This window comes from Epinephelus lanceolatus, chromosome 5, assembly GCF_041903045.1.
Source record: "Epinephelus lanceolatus isolate andai-2023 chromosome 5, ASM4190304v1, whole genome shotgun sequence".
Taxonomy (NCBI): domain Eukaryota; kingdom Metazoa; phylum Chordata; class Actinopteri; order Perciformes; family Serranidae; genus Epinephelus; species Epinephelus lanceolatus.
In genome coordinates, this window is record NC_135738.1 from 35,559,609 (window position 1) to 35,587,042 (window position 27,434).

General features: G+C 40.5%; 3 protein-coding genes across 7 annotated transcripts; 2 read left to right on the forward strand and 1 right to left on the reverse strand.

Annotated features, from left to right (window-relative positions):
* The first annotated feature begins 40 nt into the window (after positions 1-40).
* On the forward strand, positions 41-2,765 carry pdf (peptide deformylase, mitochondrial). Of its 2 annotated transcripts, none has more exons than XM_033634361.2 (3): positions 41-155; positions 867-1,545; positions 1,859-2,765. In XM_033634361.2, exons 2-3 carry the CDS (start codon positions 939-941, stop codon positions 2,014-2,016), a joined length of 765 nt encoding a protein of 254 aa, XP_033490252.1. In that variant the 5' UTR covers positions 41-155; positions 867-938; the 3' UTR covers positions 2,017-2,765. The 2 variants fall into 2 exon arrangements, with proteins under 2 accessions (XP_033490252.1, XP_033490253.1); XM_033634362.2 differs by having other exon boundaries at positions 51-150.
* A 1,254-nt stretch (positions 2,766-4,019) lies between these two features.
* Positions 4,020-10,659, reverse strand: spata2l (spermatogenesis associated 2-like). Of its 4 annotated transcripts, none has more exons than XM_033634345.2 (4): positions 10,502-10,659; positions 7,045-7,420; positions 6,510-6,803; positions 4,020-5,448 (listed from the first exon to the last, which is right to left on the reverse strand). In XM_033634345.2, exons 2-4 carry the CDS (start codon positions 7,414-7,416, stop codon positions 4,423-4,425), a joined length of 1,692 nt encoding a protein of 563 aa, XP_033490236.1. In that variant the 5' UTR covers positions 7,417-7,420; positions 10,502-10,659; the 3' UTR covers positions 4,020-4,422. The 4 variants fall into 4 exon arrangements, with proteins under 4 accessions (XP_033490236.1, XP_078024290.1, XP_033490240.1 ...); XM_078168164.1 differs by lacking the exon at positions 10,502-10,659 and adding an exon at positions 10,064-10,189; XM_033634349.2 differs by lacking the exon at positions 10,502-10,659 and adding an exon at positions 9,951-10,106.
* Positions 10,660-10,993: 334 nt separating this feature from the next.
* On the forward strand, positions 10,994-23,153 carry LOC117261849 (peroxisomal trans-2-enoyl-CoA reductase). The gene is made up of 6 exons (XM_033634397.2): positions 10,994-11,281; positions 12,293-12,400; positions 15,739-15,878; positions 16,112-16,208; positions 16,725-16,849; positions 20,987-23,153. Exons 1-6 carry the CDS (start codon positions 11,197-11,199, stop codon positions 21,161-21,163), a joined length of 732 nt encoding a protein of 243 aa, XP_033490288.1. The 5' UTR covers positions 10,994-11,196; the 3' UTR covers positions 21,164-23,153.
* The last annotated feature ends 4,281 nt before the right edge of the window (positions 23,154-27,434 follow it).

The following is a 27,434-nucleotide window of genomic DNA, read 5'->3' on the forward strand; positions in this document are numbered from 1 at the left end:
CTTTTATTTTGAAGTGCGCTATGCCGCGCGACGATGATGACCCGGAAGTAGTTAAACAGAGCAGTTGTTCACCGCCTTGTTCCCCGCTTTCACCTTCAGTCTTGAATATAATGGTCCCTTTTCAGCTAGAATGGTGGCGTACACGTTAAAGTAAGGTAACGGGTCTATGTAACGTCTTTATGTGTACAACTGCTACGCTTAGTTAGTAGCATTTATTGTTGTTTGAATACAGCATTTATTGCTGTACTACACAAACATGCTAACGACTTAGCTTTGTTGCCTGTGGTAGCTGTTGAATGGGCGCGCGTGTATAGTGTCACCTGCGTACCCCGTCGGCGGTGTTTGATGTACTTGCTAAGATGACTTTTTTCTTCTTTCTTTATTTTTTTTAACTGAACGATTTTTTTTATGTTCAGACAACATGGCATTTACGTCTTTGCATTACATCAAAAGGATCAGGTGCACGATAAAAATCATACAAGAGACATAAATATTAAATTCATTGACATATAATCATGCGTGAAGAAGTAGAAATAATATTAATATAAATTGGTGCTGGGGCTTTTTGTAAATTATTCATTATGCTAAACAGTTCTGTTGCATTTTAATTTCTCGTGAGTTTAATGGTTTTCAAATAAGAAAGAAACTCATAATAAGGCACACTAACCCTAGGTTTCACCCTCATATATTTGAATTTGTGCTAATAAATGTATAAGAATGTTTTGGCCAATGTATCAAGCAGACAAGACTGGGCCTGGACAAAATGCCTCACTATCATCAAAGCGGTGATTTCACAAAATCTCAAATCTCTCTTAATGGCACATACATTAACTAAATGTCCTTCTTCTGTATGATTCTTCTTACAGCACTGTGCATCACACCCCTTACATGTGACACATCATCCCAGCTGCAGCTCTACCGTGAACACAAAATCATATATGTTTCTGCTCCAGCTCCCCAGGATGGGGTTCAGACTGTGTGCATCCAAAGCCCTGCACTACAGTGCCAGGGCTTTGACTTTAACAAGGACTTCCACTTGTCTTCCACATATCTCAGCCCACTGGCCTGTACCCTGTAGTCGCTCTTACTCCAGTAGCATTAAGGTGCGCCCCTATCTTCAGTACGTGAAACGCAAGATCATACCTCCTCCCAGTCCTCCGTACTGCCACGTGTGCCAGGTAGGGGACCCAGTGCTGCGTTCACATGCTGCTGCTGTTGACCCTGCAGCTATAACAGGCCCTGAGATCCAAAAGGTCATCAACACTATGGTGAAAGTGATGCGGCAGCTTGAGTGTGTGGGACTTAGTGCACCTCAGGTCGGGGTGCCACTACGGATCTTGGCCCTTGAATATCCAGAGAAGATGTTGAGAGAGAGTTCGCCTGCATCGAGGGAGGCCCGTGGTCTTTCCATGCAGCCCCTGAGGATCTTTGTCAACCCCCAGCTGAGGGTCCTCGATGGGCGGAGTGTGGTCTTTCAGGAGGCCTGTGAGAGCATCTCAGGCTTCTCTGCTACAGTTCCTCGCTACCTGTCTGTAGAAGTGTCCGGTACGCATGTTTATATGTTAATCCAGTGTTTCTGTGGCTTTCGAGTTTTGTGCCACATCTCCTTTGCGGAGACTGTTAAGGCTACAAAAAACAGTACACAGAATGAAATTTGGCTTTAATTTATCCAAAAGAAGAATAACGTTTCAAAATCAATCATTTAAGAGTACAAGTAGTGTGAAAGAGGATGCTGAAACTACACCACGTTTCTGATGGGAAATTAATTCCACTGTTTCTAATTAGTAGACACATTATAGGGCAGTTGCTGATGCATTTCTGTATATTGCTCTCATCCCTCTGCATGTTCACCCTGCAGGTCTGAACGAGAAGGGTGAAGCTGTCACATGGCAGGCCAGTGGCTGGCCCGCTCGTATCCTCCAACACGAGATGGACCACCTGGATGGGATCCTCTACATCGACCGTATGGACAGCAAAACTTTCATCAACATCAACTGGCAGGCACACAATGAATAGAAGATCCTCAGGATGGACCACAAACCACACGAAGAATACCTAAAACTGATGATGTGCAATGATTTAAGTTTATCTCTACACCATCTCTGATCAGCCTACATTGTGTTGGTGAACGCTGCTGTTTTGAGCACATGGTGTCTTTTTATCTTTCTGGTATTGAAATATTATGGTTCGTGGTTCTGGTTTGAACAAAAGCTCAGTATCAGGATCATAATGAACTGCCTCATCTGGAAATCCATCACTGGAAGTTTTTTTTCTGCTGAGCAGAAATCCCAAAGCAATTATGACCACTTTGAAGTGCAAGCCAAGAGAGCCATGTTCTATGATGAATAAAGAGGTCGATATATTCATGATGAAATGAGTGAATCATGAATGTCTGCACCATCACAGTGAATGAATGCAACTCTGATACTACTTAGCAAAGGAAAGGGGGTGGAACAAAGGGTATTGCCTATTTTTCTCAAAGACTTCTTTTTGTTTAACTCGTCTAAAACTGGTCATTTTCCTGGTTTTACATGAGAATGGACAAATGGATGAATCTACATGAAGTTAATCCAGGACAGGGACTCAGGACGTGTCTGGAACATGAGCAGGCATGACCCAGGAAAACAGGTGGTCTTAACAGTGTTAGAAATGGTTCAGTTGTCTGGTCACTTAACTTGTATCCAGGTTTCATTTTTCTGTATGTCAGTCTTAATGACTTACATGTCCCCTTGTGTCACTAAAATGTTAATCATAATGTGTTCATACGTCTGTTTTTATTTTTTTATTTTTTTGGCACATTTGTCAGCAAGGTATTTCCAAAACACTGAATGTTTAGCAAAATAGATTTGTATTTCATCCATCCAGCTAAAAGCATGCATCTCTTAGTGATCTTCAACTTTAGATACAGGGATATCAAGATGAGAAAACTTTACACCCACAAAACTTTTGGACCTGTGAAATGATCCAACTACTGTTACAAAGAAATGTAAAATGTAAATGTAGAATTAACTAGACTTACCCTATTGTGGTCGTATGCCTCTGTGAACCGGTCAAGTTGTAGTTACAGTTTACATCCATGTAGCCATCACAGCAGACAATGCTTCAAACATGGATGTTGATGCTAAGAAGCTTAATATTCTAATCTAAAATATGGATGCTTCACACACATCTACAACCTGACAGCACAAAATCTCTATACAATCAGCACAGTTTCAAGGTGGGCACCCAAGATTAGTGTCACGAGTTCAGTAGCTGACCAAATGTCTCCCTTTCTGTTCCTCAGTGATGAAGTTGAATTATGGCCAGAAAAATGTTTTAGCAAAACATGGTGTCACAGTGAAATTGACCTTTGACCTTTTGGCTCTAAATGGTCATCGCTTTATCCTATCAGACATTTGTGTTACAATTGGCGAATGAATTCTTGAGATATGGCCAAAACCATGTTTTGTGAGGTTACAGTGACCTTTGACCACCAAAATTTAATCATTCATTGTTGAGTTCAGGTGAACGTTTGTGCCAAATTTGAAGAAATTCCCTCAAGGCGTTCTTGAGACATTGTGTCCACAAGAGAGAAATAGACAACCCAAAAACACAATGCCTCCAGCCATGGCTAGTTGCTGATACTGAGGCATAAAAAGCCAAATTTTCCTGGTAAATTTCAATAAATAGATGATTATTTGCAAACACCATTACAGTGCACCTTTTTTCCACTGTGATTTCAACTGAAACCTTGTCCAAAATACTCTGTAATGTTTCTAACTAATTGGTTAACAGAAGAATAATTAGCAAAATGTTTAATTGATTTATCAAAAAAATAATTGATAAAAAAAAATTGTTACTTGCTTGAGTTTGATTTTACAGCAAATAAATACAAAAACAATAAATGGCATGAAAACTATTGAAATCTTGATTCAGTAATAAATTAAATGTGATAACTGATTTTCATAGTACTTTTTCAAAAGTTTCACTAGTCCATACCTTTAGTAATTTGCTCATAAAACACATTAGACACAGACAAGTGAAGTATTGACCTTTTTTACTCCAGTTTGTGTGCAGGCAGCAAATACAGATGAAAACAGACTGCTTTGTGCTTTACATTAAACTACATTTAAGTGACCCAAAAGCACAAACCGCAATCACGACTTCAAGTCTCAGCAACAGATATTTTCAAAAATGTAGATAATGGTAAATATAGCCAGTTAGCCACGTAGAGAATAACTGTATGACAGAGTGATGAGGGTCTCAGAAAGAGGACCAAACTAAAAAAAAATGGAGCACACTCAATACTGCATTTCAGTACTGTGTCAAGGCAACATTTGATTTACTGTACTTGATTTAAAAAAAAAAGGAAAAGTACGCAGATTTAAGGCACTGTGATTTTGCTAGCTGTGCCTCTTCAGTGCAATACATTTCCAATATAAATCACACAGATGATGACTGGTCAAAAGTTTGGCCACAGGCGCATACAACAGGACTTCTGTACCAGCAATCGCTACAATACTCATTTCCGCAATATCTGCACAGAACCAGAGGCTTTCTGGAGCACGCCCTCCCACAGGTGCACACTCCCAGGGGCTTGATATTGTGGTGACTTTGGCAGAAATCTATCTCTCTGCAGGAACCAGAGTGGAAGACTCCGCAGCTGTGGCACAGGACCTGAGGGTCCAGCTTGGCGAGGTCGCAGCACTCATGGTAGGTGATTGGATGACGAGATGTAACTATTGATTTAGGTTCATCACGCAGAGCTAAGGAGGACATTGCTGCACTGCTGCTGATGAGAGTGGGCGATGTGCTCATATCACTCACTCTGAGGCTTCCACACTGTGGTGACTCCGCTCTCAATTCTTTCATTTCTTCTGTCGCATTGTTAGTGAACACTGTGCGGTGGCGTTTGTTTAAGCACGGCTGAATCAAGGCACAGGCAATGTCATGTGAAATGTTGCATTCAGTGCAGAAGTTAAGACAAAGACGAGGAGTTTGGAGACAGCTGCAAAGGTGGTTGGCTTCAGCCTCACGCTCGCAAAGCTCCGTTGCTTCTGTCTGCAGACTGCGTGACTGTGAGTCCCCTTTGTCAAACCTCAGCTCTTCACAGGGGCGTCTGCTTTGCCTCATGCTGGCTGAGGAGCTTCTGGCAGTGTCTGATTCCAGTGCTGATGTCTTGGTCAGCTGGCAGTTATATGTAGAGATGCAGACGTCCTCTCTGGTGGACAGGGAGGTGGATGAGGAAGACAAGGACGTCATGCCGTTGCTGTGTGATTTGCCAGCAGGGGGTGATGCACTGCTTTGATTTATCCAGGTTAAAGAGCGGGGACTCTCATCGACAACCACCTCCCTCTGCCCCCCGTTAACATGCTCATCTGTGTACAAATCCACCTCCCCTTCTCCATCAAATGGCTCCATCAGTGGTTTGTTGACACCGAGGGCCTTCTTGGTGTTGTCCAGCGCAACCTGTTGAGATGCACAGACAATGAATCCTCAACAATTCAAATGTATTTACTGCTCAGCAGGATTAGATCTTGTTGATGTTTAGTGCATTCAGCTGTTCACAAACAATGGTGTATCAAAGAGTATTTACTTTTATGGTACTGACTGAAATGTGCCCACAGTAGCGAGAATGTAAAGCTGTCAAGTACTGAAAGATGGCAATGACTGTCACTTAGGGCTGGGTATTTCAAACAATACCCAGTGGAATGGAATCAGTCAGTTCCAGGGGCAACCAGCAAAATAGGAGATCATCAAGGGAGAAGCAAACGGCAAACTATGTGACTGAAAATTTAAGCCAAAACCTGCAGTTCCTTAAATGGCCACTTGAGGGTGGCTCCAGAAGCCAATCAGTCCCCATAAGGCCCGTTTCCACCGCAGGAACTTCGGGGTAATTTTACAGGGCCAGGGCTGTTGGTGCATGTCCCCACCACAGGAACCACTCCCAAAGGACAGAGTTCCGGAACTTTTACAGGGACTAAACAAGTCCTTGCCTCAGAGTAGGTACTCAGAACGGCCCCGAAAAACTCCTGGGTGGGGCTTGGGGTTTACTTGGTGCTGACTGGATACACTCAAGGCAGGATGTGACGTCAACAGAAAGCAATAACATAGCCGGCGTCACCCCAATCAAAATGGTCGCGCAACGATTACATCACATCTGGAGCCCAGTAACTTTACAGGAACCTTCCTCCTACTCCGCCCTTTCAGTGGAGACACAGGGGTTGAGATGGCCGAGCGAGAGAACGTTCCCGTAAAGTTCCTGCCCCCCAAATAGTACCAGGAACTTCTTCAGTGGAAACGGGCCTATAGACCCCCATGCTTATATGCCCAGCTTCACAGCATACATATTATATTGACATCCTGGTACAGTAAACGGTTTTGGTCTACAGCTATTACTGTATGCACATTGCAATAAAAATCAGCCTAAACTCTTTGAGTTCTCCACAAGAATTTAAAATTGTCTGTGAGTTTGAACAATGTCTCGCAGCACAATTGAGTTTAATTTGCCATATGCCAGGCAGACGTACCTGTAAGCTGCTTCCTCTCTGCCTCTCCCTCACCAAACTCAGCTCCCACTGGACCTCACCGAGGTGTTTCCCCAGAGCTGTCAGAAGGAGGCAACACTCGCAGCGGGCCAGGAAGAAGGCACATGACAAGTAGAGGAGGTCATCCAGAGAGGAAGGACTGACCCTGGGCAGCTGGAGACAAAGCTGCTCGTGCCGAGACGAGCTGAGCTGGTATCCCAGCAGGCCAAAAAGTTTCTCAATCTGTGGCATTGAGAGCACCGGTTTGATATGGTGGGTAAACATACCAGAGTACATCTGGGACATGGAGGACAAGAGAAGAAAAACAAGTAAGTCAAAAATCAGGAATTTTATGGTTTTGTCCGTGGCTGTCTTGCCAAAAAATAAAACTGAGTGTAACCCAGAATTTAACAAACAAACATAAATAATAATAATTATAACTTTGAGAAGAAACTCGGCAGAAAAATAATTTTGTAAGACTAATTAAAATCTGTAGTTTAATACATGACTTCATTGTTGCAGCTCTTTTTCAGCCAACCTTGACAACTTTGTACTCGTCTCTCCAAGGACCGAGGTACAGGTTCAGGGCAGCTTGCTCCAGGACCTCAAAAGCTTTAGCCAGGCCCTGCAGCCCTCCTCTGGCTTTGACTCGCCCAGCACCGGCTGCTGTTGTCGATGCTGCTGCTGCTGCTGCTGTGAGTGACTCCTCCATCACACTCAGTGGATCCAGACCGAGGCAGTGTGTCTCCTGAGCATCTCCGTCCCTCAGCAGGCCCTCCACCTGTTTCCACAGCTCCTCATCTCTACATGCCAGGCTGGAGCCTCGTCCCACAATTTGCCTCTCCAAACTGCGATCATAGCTGGCCACTAGATCTCTGGCTCTGTGTCTGGAGATGCTCATCTCTTTCATTCAGCTGAGAGGGAGACAAAAGGGACCGTGAAATGAAGGAGAAACTATGGCACTTGTTCATGCCTGAACTGTTTCTACCTAATTAATATTTAGCACCAACACTGAACAAAAATTTAAATGCAACACTTTCATTTTTTGCTCCCATTTTTCATGAGAAAGATCCAAGACTTTTCTTGTGCACTTTATCGATACATTTCCTTCAAATTTTGGTCACTAATTTGTTAAAATCAATGTCAGTGAGCACTTCTCCTTTTGCAAAATAATCCATCCACCTGACAGGTGTCACATTTCAAGATGCTGATTAAACACCATCATTACTACACAGGTGTGCCTTGAGATCATCACATTAAAAGGTGCCATTGGCACGCTGACTGCAGGAATGCCCACCAGAGCTGTTGCCCGTAAACTGAATGTTCATTTTACTACCATGAGCCTTCTCCAATGTTGTTTGTGTGAATTTGGCAGTACATTCAACCAGCTTTACAATCACAGACCACGTGTAACCTCCCCAGCTCAGGACCTGTACAGCCAGCGTCCTCACCTACAAGATCTTCTGACGCCAGCCACTTGAACAGTTGATGCAACCACTGGTTTGCACAACCAAAGAATTTCTGCACAAACTGTCAGAAACCGTCTCAGGGAAGCTCATATCAGTAGCTGGTCCCAGATGATCTTGCAGGTGAAGACGCTGGATGTGGATGTCCTGAGCTGGTGTGATTACACGTGGTCTGTGGTTGTATGGCCGGTTGGATGAAGTGCCAAATTCATGGAAAAGGCTTTGGAGACATCTTATAGTTATTTGAGAGCAATAACGTCTTTTGTGTGCATACAAAGAGTCAGATTCTTTTTACTTTAACATGACAAAATGGGAGCAAGTGTTGTGTTTATTTTTTGTTCTGTGTACATCTATTGTGCAGATTTCTTAAATTCGAAGCTGGACAACATTAAGCAGGAAACTTGCATATATAGGAGACATACAATTTAGTTGAAACTAATTTTTTTTTAAAAAAAGATTATTTTTTGGGGCTTTTTGCCTTTAATGGACAGGACAGATTGAAATGGGGTGAGAAAGAGAGAGTGGGGGTTGACATGCAGCAAAGGGTTGCAAGCTGGAGTCAAACCTGTGACCGCTGCAGCGAGGCATCGCCTCTGTACATGGGGCGCCGGCACTATCCACTATGCTACCGACGCCCCGAAACCAAATTTTAAAGATGTACTACCTACACACATGTTCCACAAGAACTCATCAGTGTTTGATCCTGCTTAACATGCTGCAATGATCACAGTCCTCCAAAATTAAAATTGTGTCAGTACAATATGATGAATGTAATTCTTAAATACATATATTTACTTCCTTTTCTAAGCTGGTTGACTACTGGGAGGACAGTTTCAGTTGGAATGCAGTGTAACCAGACCCAGCGATAATCACTTTGACACATCACAGACACTGACTACTTTGATGCTGTAACAAATACTGATCATTGCTTGTGGCTTTATACTAGCAACCTATTTGTTTTACTACAACACTGGAAAACAATTGAACCACCTTTAATACGGCAGTGGTTGAATGTCAGGTGCCCTCCACTTTGAAAGAATCAGGTTTGCTCTAAAGGACGAATTTGGTGCATACCAATACTAATGCTAACTCTCACTATTTATCTCAATCTTGACCTTTTCCCCCCTTTCCTTCTAATGTATTTATTTCTGCAAGTACCCTTTGAGTTTCTGTTTGTTTTGTCAGCTTGTACCCTTCAGTGTTTTAACTACATACGCTGTTGTGGTTCACACATGGATGGATTACTGATTGGACCTACCACACACAGGCGCAGGGGCCCACAGTGACAGGGGGGGCCCTGGCCTTCATCTGCAAATGTCAAATTAACACATACTAATAAGGAAGAGACTCAGATATGACCACAAAGAGACACAAACCCACAAAAAGATGCCTAAGGGCTGAATGGAGATGCAAAACCACCACAAATTTGTGTCTCATCGGTGGAGGACGGTTCTTTGCATATACATGCACAGGGCCCCACTGTCCACCATGTTTTCTGTTCTGCTGGTTGCCAAGTGTACCAACTTAGTGAACATACAAAAAAACAGGGCCAAACATCTGCAATGTTGCATGGCTTTCAGTAAATTATGGCGATTTGTTTTCATGGAAATGTATGGTTGCCACACGTGCTGAGGATATTATAACCACTGGCAACATAATGTTAATTATTACACGACAACTGCATGACATATTACACACATCAGCTGTAAATTGTTTTGGGCGTAGACACTTACATTTATAACCGAAAGTGAAAGTTATGACACCTTGACCTATGTGAAATGAAATGAAATTTCGCAATGAGTCGAAGTGTTGACCAACGCCGTTTTAACATTAAGTTCGCCAACAGTTAAAAATTGGCTGTTAATGTGTGACAACATCGGTCAGAAACAAAATAACAGTCGTCAGCATTTTATTTCACGTTAGCATTAGCTTAATGTATTTCAACACTGACTAGCTAGTTTCGCTAGGTTAACATTACCTGTTACTGCTGCCTTTTGGTCTTTTAGAAACTCACACCAAATGTCATATCGATATGATGCAATTTAAAGTGTTCTAGCTTTTTTCACTTAAATGAATTTAATATAAAAATACCAGGAATGTTTTCAGAAAAGTGTGAGCTCTTCTTTCAATTCAGCTAACATACAATCCACCAAGCAACGAAAAGTCGACTTGTAGAGTTGGGTTAGGCTGATCTCCGCCGCCTTCCAATCTGTGGGGAAAAACCCAGGAAGTGACGGCGAATTTCCTCAGTGTAGTTAAAATTTCGTATTAAGGGAAGTTTCAAGTCCCTGTGGACTAACGCCGAATTAAAGGGCGACTCTCATTGATTCAGCTAACGTTGTGTCACTGAATGTAGATGGTACGATATTTTCCAGATACGCGAGGTAATATTAAATTATCTGAATTATGAATGGCAATTCAATCCAGGACAACATTGCTGCTGTCGGAGCTAAGCTAACGTTACCTCGCAGCTAAAGTTTGATCGAAGTGCAAGCTTTGATCGACTGAGATAGATACACACAAACTCACCTGTGTTTGGCACTTATTTAGCTGCTTATCAATGAATCTGGTAGCTACAACATTTCCGGCCACACAGGCGTCGTTGTGCAGCCGACACCTGCTTGATTGTCTACGATAAAGTAAACATTGTCACGTGGCACGGATTTTCCCAGCTTCAGATGGGTGCGCCTGGTTGGAGTATCAGGGCGGGCCGGAGAAGACTCGGGGAAGATGAGCTCTGCTGCGGAAAGATGACTTTGAACTCGAAATGCCGCATCAAAACTAAACTGAAAACTAGATTAAAGGACAATACGTGGCACTTTAAAATGATGTTGCGAAATCAATCGATAAAAATGACCAGTTTGCTGTGTAAAGTTTTCTACTACTTATATTGTCGAAAGCGCATAATTCACTAGGTGGCAGCATTTCATCTTTTAAGACCCCTAACAGTCTCTACATGAAGCAATTGCCCTGTCGTTGTCAGTTTCAGAGAATAAACACTCACATACACACTGTCCCGGGATGAAGACAGTGATGAGCCTCTTTTGTTGACCTGCAGGCGTGGCTTCAGTGACAGTGGTAGAAGGGCGGAACTGTGGCCCCTGAGTTTAGTTTAAAGCATCCCGTGTTGGCCAAGATACTCTGCACAAGTCAGCAGCTTCATCTCCAGCACACACACAGAGTCATCCTCCATCCTCCAGTAGGTCTGTGCAGCTGCAGTCAGCATGTCAAACTCGGACAGGGTTGTGTTAGCTCTTGGAGGAGCCGGCACAGTGGGCTCTGGGATAGTTAAAGCACTGCTCGACAAAGGTAAGCTGCAGAGGGGCCACTTGGAGACACAATGAAAACCCCTTCTCTACTGCTAAAATAGTTATCAGAAATTTTAATAATATACACTTTGAAGCAGATGATATGACATTTTTAACTCTAAAAACGAGATTAATTGGGGGACTGTCCAAACTCTTTGATGCACAGGTGAATATCTTGCGGATTTTACGCAGGGGGAGATTCCATCGTGATAAACTGCAGAGGAGATATTTTATGATTATTTTAGTTATGTATGAGCATTTTATAGCTTTGAATTGTTAAATGACTGATGACTAATCTGATGCTGACAGCGCGTCTGCGTGCGTAAATGTGTTAATTGTAACATCTCCAAGCGCTGCACTGACAGATCCAATAATGAGGTACATGCTGTGCTTTACATTCAGGTACGTAATGTGCCGAAATAAATAATGGTATAATGTTAAATAATGTAAATATATGTGTTTTAAGTGTGTGTTGTGAGTTTTTGATAACTTTCACTTTTAAAAAAAAAAAATCATATTTGCAATGTTGTCACTGGTTTAATCAACAAAGTAGCATGAAAAAATAATTTAATGGTTGGAGGTAGTTGAGTGTAATTTCGGTTTTCAGATCAATTTCAGTTTTCAGGATATCCCGGTTTAGAGGCTTTTTCAGCTCCAAAGCTGCAATATCTTTGGCTTATTCATTGCGCACTGCTGCCTCTGCACTCTGGATGAACCAGTGAAGGAGGCTGTGCAGGATGTTGTGATGAGAGTCCACTGGTTTGGATTTACATTGCACCTTGCACCTCCATAGCTTTGCTGTTTGAACTGAGCAGAAAGTTACCATCTGCTGCTCTGTCACGTTTATCCCTCTGATGGCCTTGATAACCAGATTTGGACAATGTAGGCCTATTAGTGAATGTTCATTTTCATGTGAGAGGGATTATTGCTAATGTGTATGTGTTAAAGGTGCTCTTTTTGTGTGTCTGTACAATAGATGAATGTAGTATCTGATGTGTGTGTGTGTGTGAAGGTTTCAAAGTCGCAGTGATCTCCAGGGACAGCAGCCGGCTGGAGAAGCTCCAGTCATTTGTCTCTCCCAACACAAAGGATAACCTCACCACTATAGTGGGGAATGTAGGTAAGTTGGTTTACACATAGTTCCATTCATCTAGATAGCTGTATATCATTAATCCATTCATCCATCTATTTGAAGCTCCAGAGTCTTCACAAGCTCTTATAATAGCGAAAGACATCATCTATTTTATGTGCAGTGGGAATGCCCATGTTGGAGACTGTATTGGATATGACATCAAACTGTATTATGTCTGCATTGAAAAGAACCTTTAGCAGCCCCTTTAAGGCTGCAGAGTTCATTACAAATTTGATCACAACTTGTACTTGTGTGTTTATTTTACAAATATCAAACAACATTAGTTTGGTTTTGTTCAAATTTATTGATAATTTGCTTGTGTCAAACCACATTTTTAATTTACTAATTTTTTGCCATGAGTACCACCAAAAGCTGCTGCAAGTTTTCCCTGAACAGAATATATTGGGGTTGTCCCCAACTAAAACAAATTTAAATATTCCTGATACTTTACATATGTCATTTATACACAGAACAACAGTTCAGGACCTAGTACAGACCCCATGTGGAACTCCACAAGTAATATCCAGACATAATGATTAGAAATTACCAATATGTACAAATTGTTAATAGTTTACTAAATTGCATTTTAGCCAGTTTAGCGCAACCCCTCTGATTTAAATACCTTTTCATTTTATTGAGTAATATGTCATGATCTATGGTATCAAATGTTTTTTTTTAATCTATAAATACTCCCACTGCATAGTTTTGTTATCTATACACCTGGTTATTTCTTCTGTTTTCATTTAATTAATGCCATGGATGTTGATCTGTTTGTTTTGAATCTGTGCTGACTGTCTGACAACAATATGTGCTTTATGAAATTGTCTAACAGTCCACAAAGAGTTTTTCCAGTATCGTAGAGAATCATCGTAGAGATCATTTAGCCGTTTCCTTTTTACGTGGAAACGTATCCATTTTGAATGACAGGTTACAAATGTAACTTAGTGGTTTAATAATAGCCACGATGACTTTCTTAACTAAAGTGACATTCATTCCAGTCTGTTGATGTTTTGTTCTTAAACTTGCTTACGATATCAGTAATTTATTTTACTTCTGCTGCTCTCAGAAAAATAGAGCTTGGATCTCCATAATCCTTTATAGTCGCCCCTTCTTTTGGCTGTGGATGATTGAGTTCATCTGCCAGTTTGGGTCTTATAAAAAAAAGTTGTGAAATCCAGAAACCACATCATTCATATTGTTTACAGTTTTTCCAGTGTCAATAAAATACTGAGGATAACTTGTGTTTCTGGATCCATTTTTAATAATGCTATTTAATATATTCCATATGCCCGTAATTTTGTTTTTGTTATATCACTTATATTTGTTTTTTGCTTTTCTTTTATGAATTCTTTATATAGTGGGATTTTTGCAGGCATTTTGTTGTCCCTTTGTCATCCACAGCCTATCCTAACTTACTTGCTGTAAACAAACCCATGCCCGGTTCAATACTCTTGGGAGTTTTGTCGCTTCAACCTTGCTTGTTCTGGTATATGGTATGACCAAGCAAGCTTATTGTTGCTAATGTTTTCTAATGTTTGCAGACTTTTGATTTATTCTTGTGTTAGGAATTAAATAAGATATTTTATGTTAAAGGTTGTCAGTTAGGTTTTTTTTGTTGAAGAAAGCTCTTGGTAGTCAAATTGGAAAGGGTTCATCATCGGGGGAGCATAAATGTTCTTAGTAAATGTTACTGATAACCTGTTATGAAAATGTGACTGATAGTAGTGCTGACGGCAAGGTGAGAAAGTAATCCAAAAAACATTAGGATTCATCCTTTTGGGACTATGGCTATTGAAAGAAGATTTAATGGAAATTCCAGCCTTCCGTGTTTGATGACCTTGTACCTTACCATGTATCTCAAGAGGAAACAGTTAGGTTGGAAGGCCACCATAATTGTTATGAATCATCCTCTAGGGGGGCAACTTCTCAGGCTCCAGCTCTAAATGTTTTCTCTCTAATCTTTACTTTGACCTAAAGAAATATGACGTAATTGAGTAAATATTCCTCTGTTGGCCAGTCAGTTCAGAGTAATGAAGATCACATTTACTTGGCATTGTTGAGGATCCTTGATTTGCAATTAGAGAAGCCTAGATTATTTTCCAGCCCCTTCAGCATGTTGCGATCCCTACAATAAATGCAAAGTCAGCCAATTCCTGTGAATTCTGTACAACCTTGCAGTTTTGTCCAATCACCATTTCATCCAGTCATCTTTTATAACAGGTAAAATCTAATTTAATTGTAGATCTGCATGCAGTTGGTCAGCCCCTCTCTTTTTCTCTCTGTTTTATCATGTGACTACTGCTGCAGGAATATGAGGGCAAACTGTTAGCATTGCATGGCTAACATTACTCAACGTTTTGAAGGGTTTAAAAACAGAGTCAAGCCGTTTCAGTGTCAGTGCGAGATTGTTGGAACTGTGTGGGATGTCAGCTGCTGCTATGTTAGCTTGTGCTAACCGGGCAGAGAGAGCAGGGGGAGAGCGGCCCATGGAAACTGTCCTTCAGCACTATGTCAAGCAGCCCCTGCAATTTTTATTGCAAAAACACGCCTAAAAACACTGCAACATGCATTGCAATTTTTTTAGAAAAGCTGCCGGGAAATCAGACATTTCACGCGGCAACAAATTTAGAAAACAGCCACAAAATCCTGGAAGGAGTGATTATGCCATTGATTCAAATGTTGCAGATTTGTCAGCAAAATATTCATTCTGTGAATTGCAGCATAGTATAACAAGAATACATTTCACTAAAGACACTTAAATGGCTTAACTTGCAATGGGATCGCTCCAGCTGCAATACAGCCATCTGCAACTTAAATCAAATGTTGACCAGGTGCATAAAATGAGGCAAAGGGGCAACGACACCTTCCCAATTTCCTACCCCCCTACTTGCTTGGACCACACCCATCTTCTCTCTTTATTTTGATCTCAAGTACACACCTGTAAAGTTCTGTGACAGCATATTGCACAGTTGCAATGTTATGGCATTAACAAAATCTGTCCACGAACGGACAGACACATAACCACCTGGCAAAATACTCAAAAACGATCCTGTGGCAGTTCCTGCCAAAATAGGTGCCACCAGGACCCTAAGACCCAGTTAGGTTTAGGCCAAGCCTTCAATGTGTATGTTTGGCTCCGCCCCTGCTCCAACCTCTGTTTGCAAAATATAGCAGCTTCGGCCAAGAACAATTAATATCTGCCGTTAGAACCCTATATTAGTCTAAATATACACATATTTGTCTGAAATGCTGTTTTGAAGGCCTCAGTCTCAGCTGGACCATCACCTGGAAGCATATCCTCTCCTGAAACCTTGTCTCTGTTCCAGGGTCAGAGGAGGGAGCAGAGCAGGCGAAACAGGCCCTGCTGAAGGCGGTGGGGAAGGTGACAGACATTGTCTCCTCTCTGGGCTTCAGTTGGTGGCAGGGAGGACCGCCACACACCCAGTCTCTCAAAGACCTACACTGGGTGAGCAGCATACAGACATAAACCAGACACTGGCAGGACCAATACATGAGACTAACAGTGGTTTTGATTAGATATTTAATTTTATACTGGTGGCAGTAATGGTTGTCAGATGAGTCTTAGAAGTAGTAGTACATCATGTCTGAAATTGTTGCAGAGGGTTTTCCTCTGTTATACGGAATAAATTCTGATTCTTGCCTGATCATTTCATATTTCATCTCCTGTCAACTCTCTAGGTAATTGAGACATTACTTTTCAGTACATTTGTGTCATGGAAGGCCTTCTTTCCCTTGGTGAGGGACGACCCCAACTGTACCTACACCTTCATAACAGGTGACTTCTTTAGCTGTTTATTTCTACCAATAGCACTCTGTAAAAACTGATGTAATCTGAAAGCAGCTGCCTGCTGCTGTTGCTGCTGCTGCTAGAGGCAAGGTTGATGGAGCAATGAGAGTCAATCAAAATAGTAAAGTTGAGGGCCATGAGCAAGAATAGTAAGCTGAAAGATGCTTAGCAGCTCAGAGGAGCATTACACAAAGTCACTTTATCCATTTTTAATAAAAAATATTGATTAGTGCAGCTTTAACTTATAAAATAAGCATATTGAAGTCATCATTACAACAATTTCAGTCATTTTTACCATTTTCTCCAACAGAAACAAGAACAATCCAGGAGATTTTCATAGTCAATAAAAAGGAGTGTGTTGTGGTTTTGTGGTCTATAGTCACCTCAGCCATATCCTTCAGCACATAGACGATCTGCCCAGCTGTGGAAAAGCAGCCAAAAAATGATTGCTAGCAAGTGTGACATAGTTATATAGTGTTATGCCTCTGTTTCTCTGTGCCACAGGAGGAGCAGGTGAGAAGTTGCTGATGCCTGGTACCGGCTTCCTGACAGTAGGAGCTGCCAGCACCCTGGCCTTCTGCCAGGTACTACGAGAGGAGTATCCTGAGATGCCCTGCAAACTCAACCAGGTGAGGCTTTAATGGGATTACGCAGCAAGACCTCAATTAAGGAAGCACCAAAGCTGATATAAGATATCTACCTGACCTCGATTTTATAGCTTCAGATCTGTTCATTTAGGTCTCCGCAGCTCAGTCCGAGATTATAAAAGAAATCCTTCAGATTTCATTCAGTGTGGCAAAATCCTGTTCCTTCTCCCACAGAGACTTTAAAGGTCTAGTGTGTGGGATTTAGTGGCATCTAGTGGTGAAGTTGCAGAACTGCTACTTCACCCATGTGCCAGGTGTGTGGGAGAACTACCCTGGTAAAAACACAAATGGAGCCAGTGTTTGGTTTGTCCATTCTGGGCTACTGTAGAAGCAATATAATGGACTCTGTGGAAGAGGACCTGCTCTGTAGATATAAACAACTTGTTCTAGTAACGAAAAACACAATGATTCTTAGTTTCAGGGGATTATTCACTAATGAAAAAATGTTTATGAATACTGCATTCAATTTCTGCCAGTGTATCCTCCTAAATTCTACAGACTGGACCTTTAAATAAAGAATTCATGCCTTTTAAAGATGGCTTGCTAGAAAATTGAATCAATTAATCAGCTTGATGTGCTACAGGTCACATTAGAACTGAAATACAACTTCAGGATTTGTCTTTTCACATAATGCTTTTCACATAAAGTTGAAAATGATTTCTCTCAACAGTTCTCTAAATCACTTGCCCTGTGTTCTCCTTTGGGAAAATAAAAAACAGAAACCAAAAGGTATAAATATGTATTTTATCATGATAACGCCCCCTAGTTAAGTACTTATATGAAGGAATATGATTTTGCTGTCTGCCAGCTCAAACAAAAAGGATCGTTCTGATATCTCCCCAGTTCTGGTAAACATATTCATTGGGTTTGGCTATTCTCTCTGCATTCGTCATGTGTTCTTGGAAAACATTCCTGAAACAAGACGCAAGATACCACATTACTTTATTATCCACAATGTTTGCAACTCATGTATTAAGAGTTTCTGAAGCTGGTCTCCTCTTCTCATCCGTTCAGTCGTGGTGTTTTTTGTTTCATGCACACAGGAAATAAGGAACATCACCAACTGTGAGTGTTTCGCCAGTAAAGCTGGACAGTAAAATGTATGTATAGGAACAATATGAAATGGAATCTTAATATTATATTTGATTTTAATTGTTGATGTCACAATTTAATTCAGACTTGATTCTCAATTTCAAACTGATTCTTGATTCAGTAAATACAGAAAGAGGCACTGTTTTTAGAGATCTTACTTTGGTTCACTGCCAGACCAATCACTGGTGTCATGCTGGTCAACTAAATTGTAATACACAACATTTTTGGCTGTTAAACAAAGCGGTCCTATTTAAAGTCTCTGACAAACAGAAAAAGATACAAAAAGGGTTTAAAGGTAGCCTCCAGCAGTGAAGACTACCCTCTCTGATGCCATGCTAACACCACTGAAACCCATTGTTATCTATAACTCAGTATGGGCACTAGGGCTTTTGAAATGAAAGAAAATGTGGGCCGAGTTGCTTTCTTCATCTGACCAGAGTTACCTGAAGTTTTGTAAAGTGCTGCAGCGTGTTGGTTTGTTAATGCTGAGTTGGCACTCATTTTAAGGGTAACGGCTTGTAAAGGTTTAATAGACTACTTTGCTTATGTCTTGCAAAGCTAATTTTTAATTCACTAAAAGGAATACTTCACCCACAGAATGACCATCTAATATCAATAACTCACAGTGTGTTACCTTGAATTTTTCTCGCATTCCTCCTAGGTGAACGGAGAATCCAAAAAAGTTGAACATTCTTCATAAATTCAAGTAATTAGGGACTACATTTAACAACAACTAAACTATATCAAAACATCTGTTTACAAACTCTCGCACAACTGGTGCAGTATAATCCAAGTTTCATTTATCCAGTCGTATGCTCAGTACTTCTCAAACACATACAGTTTGGCTAAAACATTACTATATGGAACACTTCTGCCTAAGATTAGAGCGCCCTGGGTAAGCTTGTAATTTTGAGCTAGGGTGCATGTGTGCCCTGGCACACTACTCGTTTGTGTGAGATGGTTTGTACTGACGTGTTTTAAATGATTAAAATTAAGCAAAAATACATGTTTTGATATAGTTTTGTGGACCTTGATTACTTTTATTTATGAAAAATATTCACCTTTTTTGGATTCTCCACTCACCGTGGAGGCATGTGAGAAAAACAAAGTTTTCATCATGGAGTACAGGCAACACGCTACATCTGGGACCATGGCAACATCCCCTACATTAAAGCCGCTACAAGGAACTTTTAACTGGATATGCAAAAGTCTCTCGTTTCTGCTGATGTCTGTGCGTGACCTACAACAGCAAATGAGACCATCGGTGTGAAGATAAGCTATTTCTATGTAGTGTATATCCATACCTTTAGGAAACTGTGTCCGGGTCCGCCCCAGGTCGCTTCCGGGACGAAATGATTTAAGGCACTCAGACGGCACACTTCATCTTACCTAGCTGCTTACATTTATTGACTCTTATAAATAGTCGCTATTCCTCCTCCTCAACCCGACGTCCGCGGGGAGTTAAAATAGCAGCAATCATCGGGTAAAAGTTCTGTGAAAGCACTGGACTCACCAACAGTCAGCCACGTCTCAGTCACACAGAGAAAATCCAATCCTCGGGAAGTCAGGAAATCCTTCAGGATAAACGTTTTGTTCGCTAGCGATCTAGCATTTACCAGCCCAATCCTGGCAGGAGCCAGTTCACGGCGTTAGCTGTCCGGGGAGCCACACACAGAGGCCGCAGGTTGCGCAGATTCACCCCGCGCCAGCGGGGACGAGGAGAGCAGGGGCCGCGGGGCTGGAACACCTCATCTGGGCCAACGACAGGTACCAGCCAGGCGTCGACAGGGTCCAGCAAGTGCCGAGAAATAAAGAGGCGAGGCACCGCTCCATACTCAGTCCAAGAAGCCGTGGAAGTGATCGCCAAACAGGACTTCAGCCTTACGAGCCGACAGCTGCGATTACCCCGGCGGCGGTGGCGCTTACGCCGGAGAGGTGGAGCTGGGGCATGGCAGAGGTGAGCTGGGATCGCCGATAGGAGGGGTCCATGTCATTGGTCCAACAGCCCATTGGTCCGACATCCCATTAGTCCGACGGTCCGCGGTGCTGAACGGCTCCCGGCGGGCGTATTTCTGCCTTGATGGTGCACCACGACCGGCTCTGAGTCAGCTGGGAAAGGCTTGAGGTGAAGCAGGCTCACGGCTTATGTGTTCGTCACTTTCTTTTTCATTTTAACCCACACCAAGATCTTTTCCTGACCCTAACCAAGTGGTTTTTGTGCCTAAACCTAACCAGACCTTAACCACAGGGCATCATGATGATTTCGGAACAACGGGACATCGAAATAATGGATTTAATATGGTCGGAACAATGGAATGTCGGACCAATGGGTTGTCGGACCAATGGGCAGTTCCCAATAGGAGCGGGAGCAAAGTTTTCCCGTCTTGTTGTTTCATATGTGCGAGCCAGGTAAGCGTCTTTACGTCAATACGCACTAGAGCTCATGGGAAATGTAGGCTTCATTCCGGCAAAACACTACCGCTGTTGTCCACAGGGTCGCCAAAATCAACTCAAAATGAAAGTTCCTTTTAGGGGCTTTAAGTTTAAGTTTAACTTGGCAAGAAATGCAAACTAAAACATGATCAGACAGGTTTTACGTACAGCTAAGGGTAGCTAAACTACGAGAAGAGAAAAGAAAAGAAAAGAGAAGAGAAAAAGTATCACACACACACACACACACACACACTCACACCGTTTTCTTGTGCAATGAGCAATTATTAGCTTGACTTCAGATTCTTTGAGTTTGACCTCCAAAAAATTGGTTTCATTTGGATAAAGTATTGGCTTTTTTACGACCTGTCCTGTTTGACTACCTATCGAAGTGATGCCACCATGTCCCCACCACTTACTTTGGTGTTACTCTAAGCAATGTCCAAAGCAGATGAACTGATAAAGACCTAATTTCCTCTTCCCCAACTCTTTGGTGTCCCTAATCACCTCTCATTCAAATCTGTCTTTCTTTCCCTTGGCTTTCCTGATTTGTTAACGCCCTCTTGTGTGTATCCTCCCTGCTCTTGGTCCTGACAGGTGAAGATCGACACAGGTGTGGCCACTCCAGAGCGCATGGCACCTGGTTACCTGAACCACCTGGACCTGGGTGAGGCTGTTGCCGCCCTTGTGGAAAGACGAAACACCTCCCACACTGTCTTCACTGTCAACTGTCCGGCAGACTTAAAAACTGTCCTTCTGGACAAGAACCTGTAGACTTGCAAACCCTTTCTCCAGCCCTGCCTTGTTGTCACAGGGACACATCTACACGTCTTCTGCTCCTGCTCTTGCTGAACTCTCCAGAAACATATTTACAGTGTCTTTTTGTTTGTTTTCTTCTCCCACACCTCTGAACTCTATCCATGCATTCATGTGAATTGTCAATTGTTTCAACTAATATTGTACTGTATATTCAGCTGCCTGTTTTGCAGTTGCAAGTGTTTGCAATTGTTTTCTCTGCATGTGCTGTTGTGTGATATGTCTATAAAAATGCACAGGATTTGTAATATTCACCTTCTCATTTTTGCCTGTTTCTGTACAAATATTACCACACAGTTCTGTTCTTTCTTCTACATTGTTGGAACACATGATATCCAATATATTGACACCAGTTCTCCATGAATTTGCTAAATATACAAGGTATACAACTCGACTTCTTAAGGCCAAACTATTGGAAGAAGCAGGTTAAGACTGAAGACAGAGGGTGGAGGGGGTTCGAATTCCCTGCTGGCATTTTTCCAAGTGGTCCAAAAGGAAGAGGTTGTTTGGTCATATGTATCCACAAACCTGGAATTAAAGGTACCCTGTAGAGCTATATGGAGTAATGTTTTAATGAGCAGATGCCCATTTTGTTGTGTATTAGTTTGCACAAGAAGACGCACATTGACACACATGAGAAAGCTTTATGCAGGTTGTTAAGACTGAAAAAAATCAGCTTTGCAGATGTGAAATAAAGAAGGAAGTTCTATTCACCTTTTTAGGCCTACAGGAAGCACTGAATGAAAGTGAAACTTTTTTAACAAGAAAACTCCACAGGGTACCTTTAACACGTTGACGTAAACGCTAAAAGTGCAACATGGTCAAACAGTGGAGGCAATACAACACTTACACGTGGTGACCTGAGATGATTACGGACTTTGAGATACTGGGGATGTAGCTGGGATGGAATTTATATGTTGAGGACTTGTCTTTTTTAGTCGTGAAATATTGCAGACTTGTAACTGCTTAAAAAGCTGCAGAATTCTCTAAGGACCTTACATATTAGGAAAACTCAGACAATCACAACCTTCTGGAGACATTGAAATGTTAGGGAAATGATGTAAGGAAAAAGCAGAAGAGATGAATTAATTTCCTGTTATCCTTAAGGGTTTCAGTATGCTTGAAATAAACAAATTTGCATGATGGCATCGTCCAATGTGTTCATACCTGATCCAAAAGCCATACTCAAAGACAGCGCAAAAATCATATCCTCTATTGGCTGCATCCCACTGTCTCTCCAATCTCTCTCCAAGAACTCTGTGGCTGTGGTGAATCTTTGTACTCTCAATACAACTGAACTCTATAAATTGGGATGATTGTGCACACATTCCTACAGTCGCTCCTTGAAGACATTCACATGCTGCACTTGGTTGTAAATGCAAAATGTGACATAGATAGTTGTGTGTAGACTGAAAAAAGAGACTTGTCACTTATGCACACCATTTCAGACATTTATAGACAATTCGACAAGCACTTTGTTGAAGCATACTGAGTGTTTATAGGCCTGCATGTGTTTAAAATTAACAAGTTCATACAACATGCCGAAGTTGTGTGAAGAATTACAAGAGAGCTCAAAGCCCATCTGCCGTCTCACCTCTGCACATCTGGCCAATTGCTGCATAAAGAAGACCTCATTGTAAGATTGTCTCTGTTTCAGAAAGTCATAAAGACTGTCAAATGCCCCCCTAAATTCCAATGCAGAATAAGTGTTAGGGTTTCAGATACTGTTTGAGTTGATGACTTAACAGACACTTCATTTGAAGCATACTGACCCCTCACAGACACCATGGCTCTGAATAGTTAAAATCATTGGCTCATTGTGGATACAAAGGTTACACATCATGTCCTTGGTGCATTTTAACTCCTTGTTAGAGTTTTAATAAGGTACAAATTATAGTTTAAATATAAAGCATTTTGCATTCAAATTCCAATAAACAAGAGATATGCCACATTCTTGGCCCTATGTGTTCATTGTGGTATTTGGCTGAAAATGTGTCTTATTAGCAGTGACAGTGTGTGCAAAGGACATGGTTAAAGGTTTCAGTGGAGGCATTACTGAGACTTTGCACTGAAATCAAATTAAATGAATGTATAAAAAAAAAAAAAAAAAATGCAAGTAGACTGATCTTTGGGGCGGGTGAGTTTGACACATTTACAGTACAAAGCCCTCGCGTGACTCTCTGTCCTGTTCACAAGCACAAGCACCGACCCCCTATAAGCCCCTCTATTTATCTGCCACCCATTATTTGGGCCAGCATGTCCCTTAGATAAACTAAACAGAAGTTTGCAGGCCACAGCAGATTGTAGTATCAGAGGGGGCATTGTTGTCTTGTGTACTGTCTGATTAATGCACACTTCTACAACAAAAATGCAAATTTGTCGTGCCAGTAAAGATGTACTGTAATGAAGATTTGGATTGCATCTGGGATGACCGGGACTGGACAAGAAATCAGGGAAAGTAGTAGTAGTGCAGGGGGGGGTGTCAGTCACAGTTTTTGTTTGGAACTTGTCGGCTGACAGCTCAATTAGGCCAAATTTTAATTAAAGCATGAGGGAGAACCCGTTGGGCCCCACTTTCTCTTCCTAATATCCTCCTCCTTCGCCCTCCCTTTCTCTTGCCCTGAAAGGACGAAAATGGTCAAACACACCCACACAAACAGCCATGTTCGCCCTCTGACGATGACTCATCTCATTCTAATAGGAAAAGAAAACTGGCTTTTGTTTAAGGGGGAACGAGGGGCCACGGTCCTCTAAACGAGACTCAGTGAAGTGAGGATCAGTCAGATTAAATGAAAGAGATTAAGTGAAATGAGAGAAAACACTGGCTTTGTTTCAGGAGCAGGGAAGCTGTAAGGACAAAAGCAGTGTTAGTCAAAAGAATAGAAAGATCGATAGAAAGCTTTTATTGTCATGTTAAACTATACAATGAAGCAAGTGCTGATTGGTGCAGTAAGAAGACACAGGAAAACACAACAATAACAAAACAAATATCTACAGCCGACAACACAAAATGGATGGATGTAGTTATTGCACTAGTATGAATGTAATTGTTGCACTAGATGTAATTATCATTTATCAGTATAAACATGATTATTGCACCAGTAATGTAATTATTGTACAAGCAAAATGCAATTATTGCATGAGTGTGTTTGTAGTTATTGTCTAGTATATAAGTAATAATTGTATTAGTATAAATGTCATTATTGCAGGAGTATGAACATAATCAATGCACAAGTATGAATTTTATTATTGCACTAGGTGTAATTATTGTACTAGTATGAGCGTAATTATTGTACTAGATGTAATCATCATTTATTGTATGTTATTGTTATTAATTAATTATTAATTATTGTACAAGTATGAACATAATTATTGTGCCAGTAATATAATGATTGTACAAGCAAAATGCAATGATTGCATGAGTATGCTTGAAGTCATTGCATGAGTATAAAAGTAATTACTGTATTAGTATGAATGTCATTATTGCACTAGTATGAACATAATTATTGCACTAGTAATGTAATTACTGTACAAGCAAAATGTAATTATTGCACGAGTATAAAAGTAATTATTGTACTAGTATAAATAGTGGACTAGTATGACTGTAATTATTGCACTAGTATGGATGTAATTATTGGACTTGTATGAATGTTATTATTGTGCTCGTATGAATTTTATCATTGCACAAGTATGAATGTAATTACTGTACTAGTATGAATGTAATTATTGCCCTGGTATAAACATAATTATTGCACTAGTATGGATGTAATTATTGCACTAGTATGGATGTAATTATTGGACTTGTATGAATGTTATTATTGTGCTCGTATGAATTTTATCATTGCACAAGTATGAATGTAATTACTGTACTAGTATGAATGTAATTATTGCCCTGGTATAAACATAATTATTGCACTAGTATGGATGTAATTATTGCACTAGTATGGATGTAATTATTACACCAGTATGGATGCAATTATTACTCTAGTATAGATATAATTATTGCACTAGTATGAATGCAATTATTGTACTAGATGTAATTATTGCACTCGTTTGAATGTTATTATTGCACTAGTTTGAATGTTATTATTGCACTAGTTTGAATGTTATTATTGCACTAGTATGGATGTAATTATTGCACTAGTATGGATGTATTTATTTCACTAGTATGAATGTTATTATTGCACTAGTATGGATGTAATTATTGCACTAGTATGAATGTAATTATTGCACTAGTAATGTAATTACTGTACAAGCAAAATGTAATTATTGCACGAGTATAAAAGTAATTATTGTACTAGTATAAATAGTGGACTAGTATGACTGTAATTATTGCACTAGTATGGATGTAATTATTGGACTAGTATGAATGTTATTATTGCACTCGTATGAATTTTATCATTGCACAAGTATGAATGTAATTACTGTACTAGTATGAATGTAATTATTGCCCTGGTATAAACATAATTATTGCACTAGTATGGATGCAATTATTACTCTAGTATAGATGTAATTATTGCACTAGTATGGATGCAATTATTACTCTAGTATAGATGTAATTATTGCACTAGTATGGATGCAATTATTACTCTAGTATAGATGTAATTATTGCACTAGTATGAATGCAATTATTGTACTCATATGAATGTTATTATTGCACTAGTATGAATGTTATTATTGCACTCATATGAATGTTATTATTGCACTAGTATGAATGTTATTATTGCACTAGTTTGAATGTTATTATTGCACTCGTATGAATGTTATTATTGCACTAGTTTGAATGTTATTATTGCACTAGTATGAACGTAATTATTGCACTAGTATGGATGTAATTATTGCACTAGTATGAATGTTATTATTGCAAAAGTATGGCTGTGTTTATTGCACTAGAATAGATATAATTATTGCACACATATGACTGTAATTATTGCACATGATCCAGTATATTTGCCCTCCAAAGTCATTGAATTGTATGTGAGGGATCATTCAATATTTGTTGAAGATATAGTGCGCTTATGGCCAAGGGAATTATTGTACTAGTATGAATGTAATTATTTCACTAGTATGGATGGAATTATTGCACTAGTATGGATGTATTTATTGCACTAGTATGAATGTAATTATTGCAAAAGTATGGCTGTATTTATTGCACTAGAATAGATATAATTATTGCACACATATGACTGTAATTATTGCACATGATCCAGTATATTTGCCCTCCAAAGTCATTGAATTGTATGTGAGGGATCATTCAATATTTGTTGAAGATATAGTGCGCTTATGGCCAAGGGAATTATTGTACTAGTATGAATGTAATTATTTCACTAGTATGGATGGAATTATTGCACTAGTATGAACGTAATTATTGCACTAGTATGGATGTATTTATTGCACTAGTATGAATGTTATTATTGCAAAAGTATGGATGTAATTATTGCACTAGTATGGATGTAATTATTGCACTAGTATGAACGTAATTATTGCACTAGTTTGAATGTTATTATTGCACTAGTATGAATGTTATTATTGCACTACTATGAATGTAATTATTGCACTAGAATAGATATAATTATTGCACCAGTATGACTGTAATTATTGCACTAGTATGAACGTAATTATTGCACTAGTTTGAATGTTATTATTGCACTAGTTTGAATGTTATTATTGCACTAGTATGAATGTAATTATTGCACTAGAATATTTATAATTATTGCACCAGTATGACTGTAATTATTGCACATGATCCAGTGTCTTTGCCCTCCAAAGTCATTGAATTGCATGTGAGGGATCATTCAATATCTGTTGAAGATATAGTGCGCTTATGGCCAAGGGAAACAAACAGTTCTGTGCTCAGTCAGTGCTTTGATGGTCTTGTTGTGCCTGCCATAGGGCAACGGGTCAAACAGGTGGTGTCCAGGATGAGAAGAGTCCTTCAGAATTCTTTTGGCTCTGCAGAGGCAGCAGGAGCTGTAGATGGAAGATGTCTTACACAGAGGCCAGATGGCAGCTGATGAATTTCTGTGTGGTGCTGATGACCCCAAGAGCTCTCCTGTCTGCCACTGAGCAGCCAGCATACCACACTGAGATACAGTACACCACCGCACTCTCGATGAAGGAGCGGTATAATGTGAAACCTAGATTTTAAAGCATGGCTCTAGAGATGGCAATGTTGGGCTGTTGGTCTAATGGCCAATCAGTTGCGATCACCATTGGCTCACAGATGTTT

What these genes read in the sequence shown, in the direction of transcription:
- spata2l (XM_033634345.2), bottom strand. Translation starts at nt 7,416, where the DNA reads ATGAAAGAGATGAGCATCTCCAGACACAGAGCCAGAGATCTAGTGGCC. An exon ending in ACGAGTACAAAGTTGTCAAG is followed by an intron (nt 6,804 to 7,044) that starts GTTGGCTGAAAA and finishes TCCATGTCCCAG; the next exon opens with ATGTACTCTGGTATGTTTAC. An exon ending in AGAGAGGAAGCAGCTTACAG is followed by an intron (nt 5,449 to 6,509) that starts GTACGTCTGCCT and finishes GCATCTCAACAG; the next exon opens with GTTGCGCTGGACAACACCAA.
- LOC117261849 (XM_033634397.2), top strand. Translation starts at nt 11,197, where the DNA reads ATGTCAAACTCGGACAGGGTTGTGTTAGCTCTTGGAGGAGCCGGCACA. An exon ending in CACTATAGTGGGGAATGTAG is followed by an intron (nt 12,401 to 15,738) that starts GTAAGTTGGTTT and finishes TCTCTGTTCCAG; the next exon opens with GGTCAGAGGAGGGAGCAGAG. An exon ending in TACCTACACCTTCATAACAG is followed by an intron (nt 16,209 to 16,724) that starts GTGACTTCTTTA and finishes TCTGTGCCACAG; the next exon opens with GAGGAGCAGGTGAGAAGTTG.
- pdf (XM_033634361.2), top strand. Translation starts at nt 939, where the DNA reads ATGTTTCTGCTCCAGCTCCCCAGGATGGGGTTCAGACTGTGTGCATCC. An exon ending in CCTGTCTGTAGAAGTGTCCG is followed by an intron (nt 1,546 to 1,858) that starts GTACGCATGTTT and finishes TTCACCCTGCAG; the next exon opens with GTCTGAACGAGAAGGGTGAA.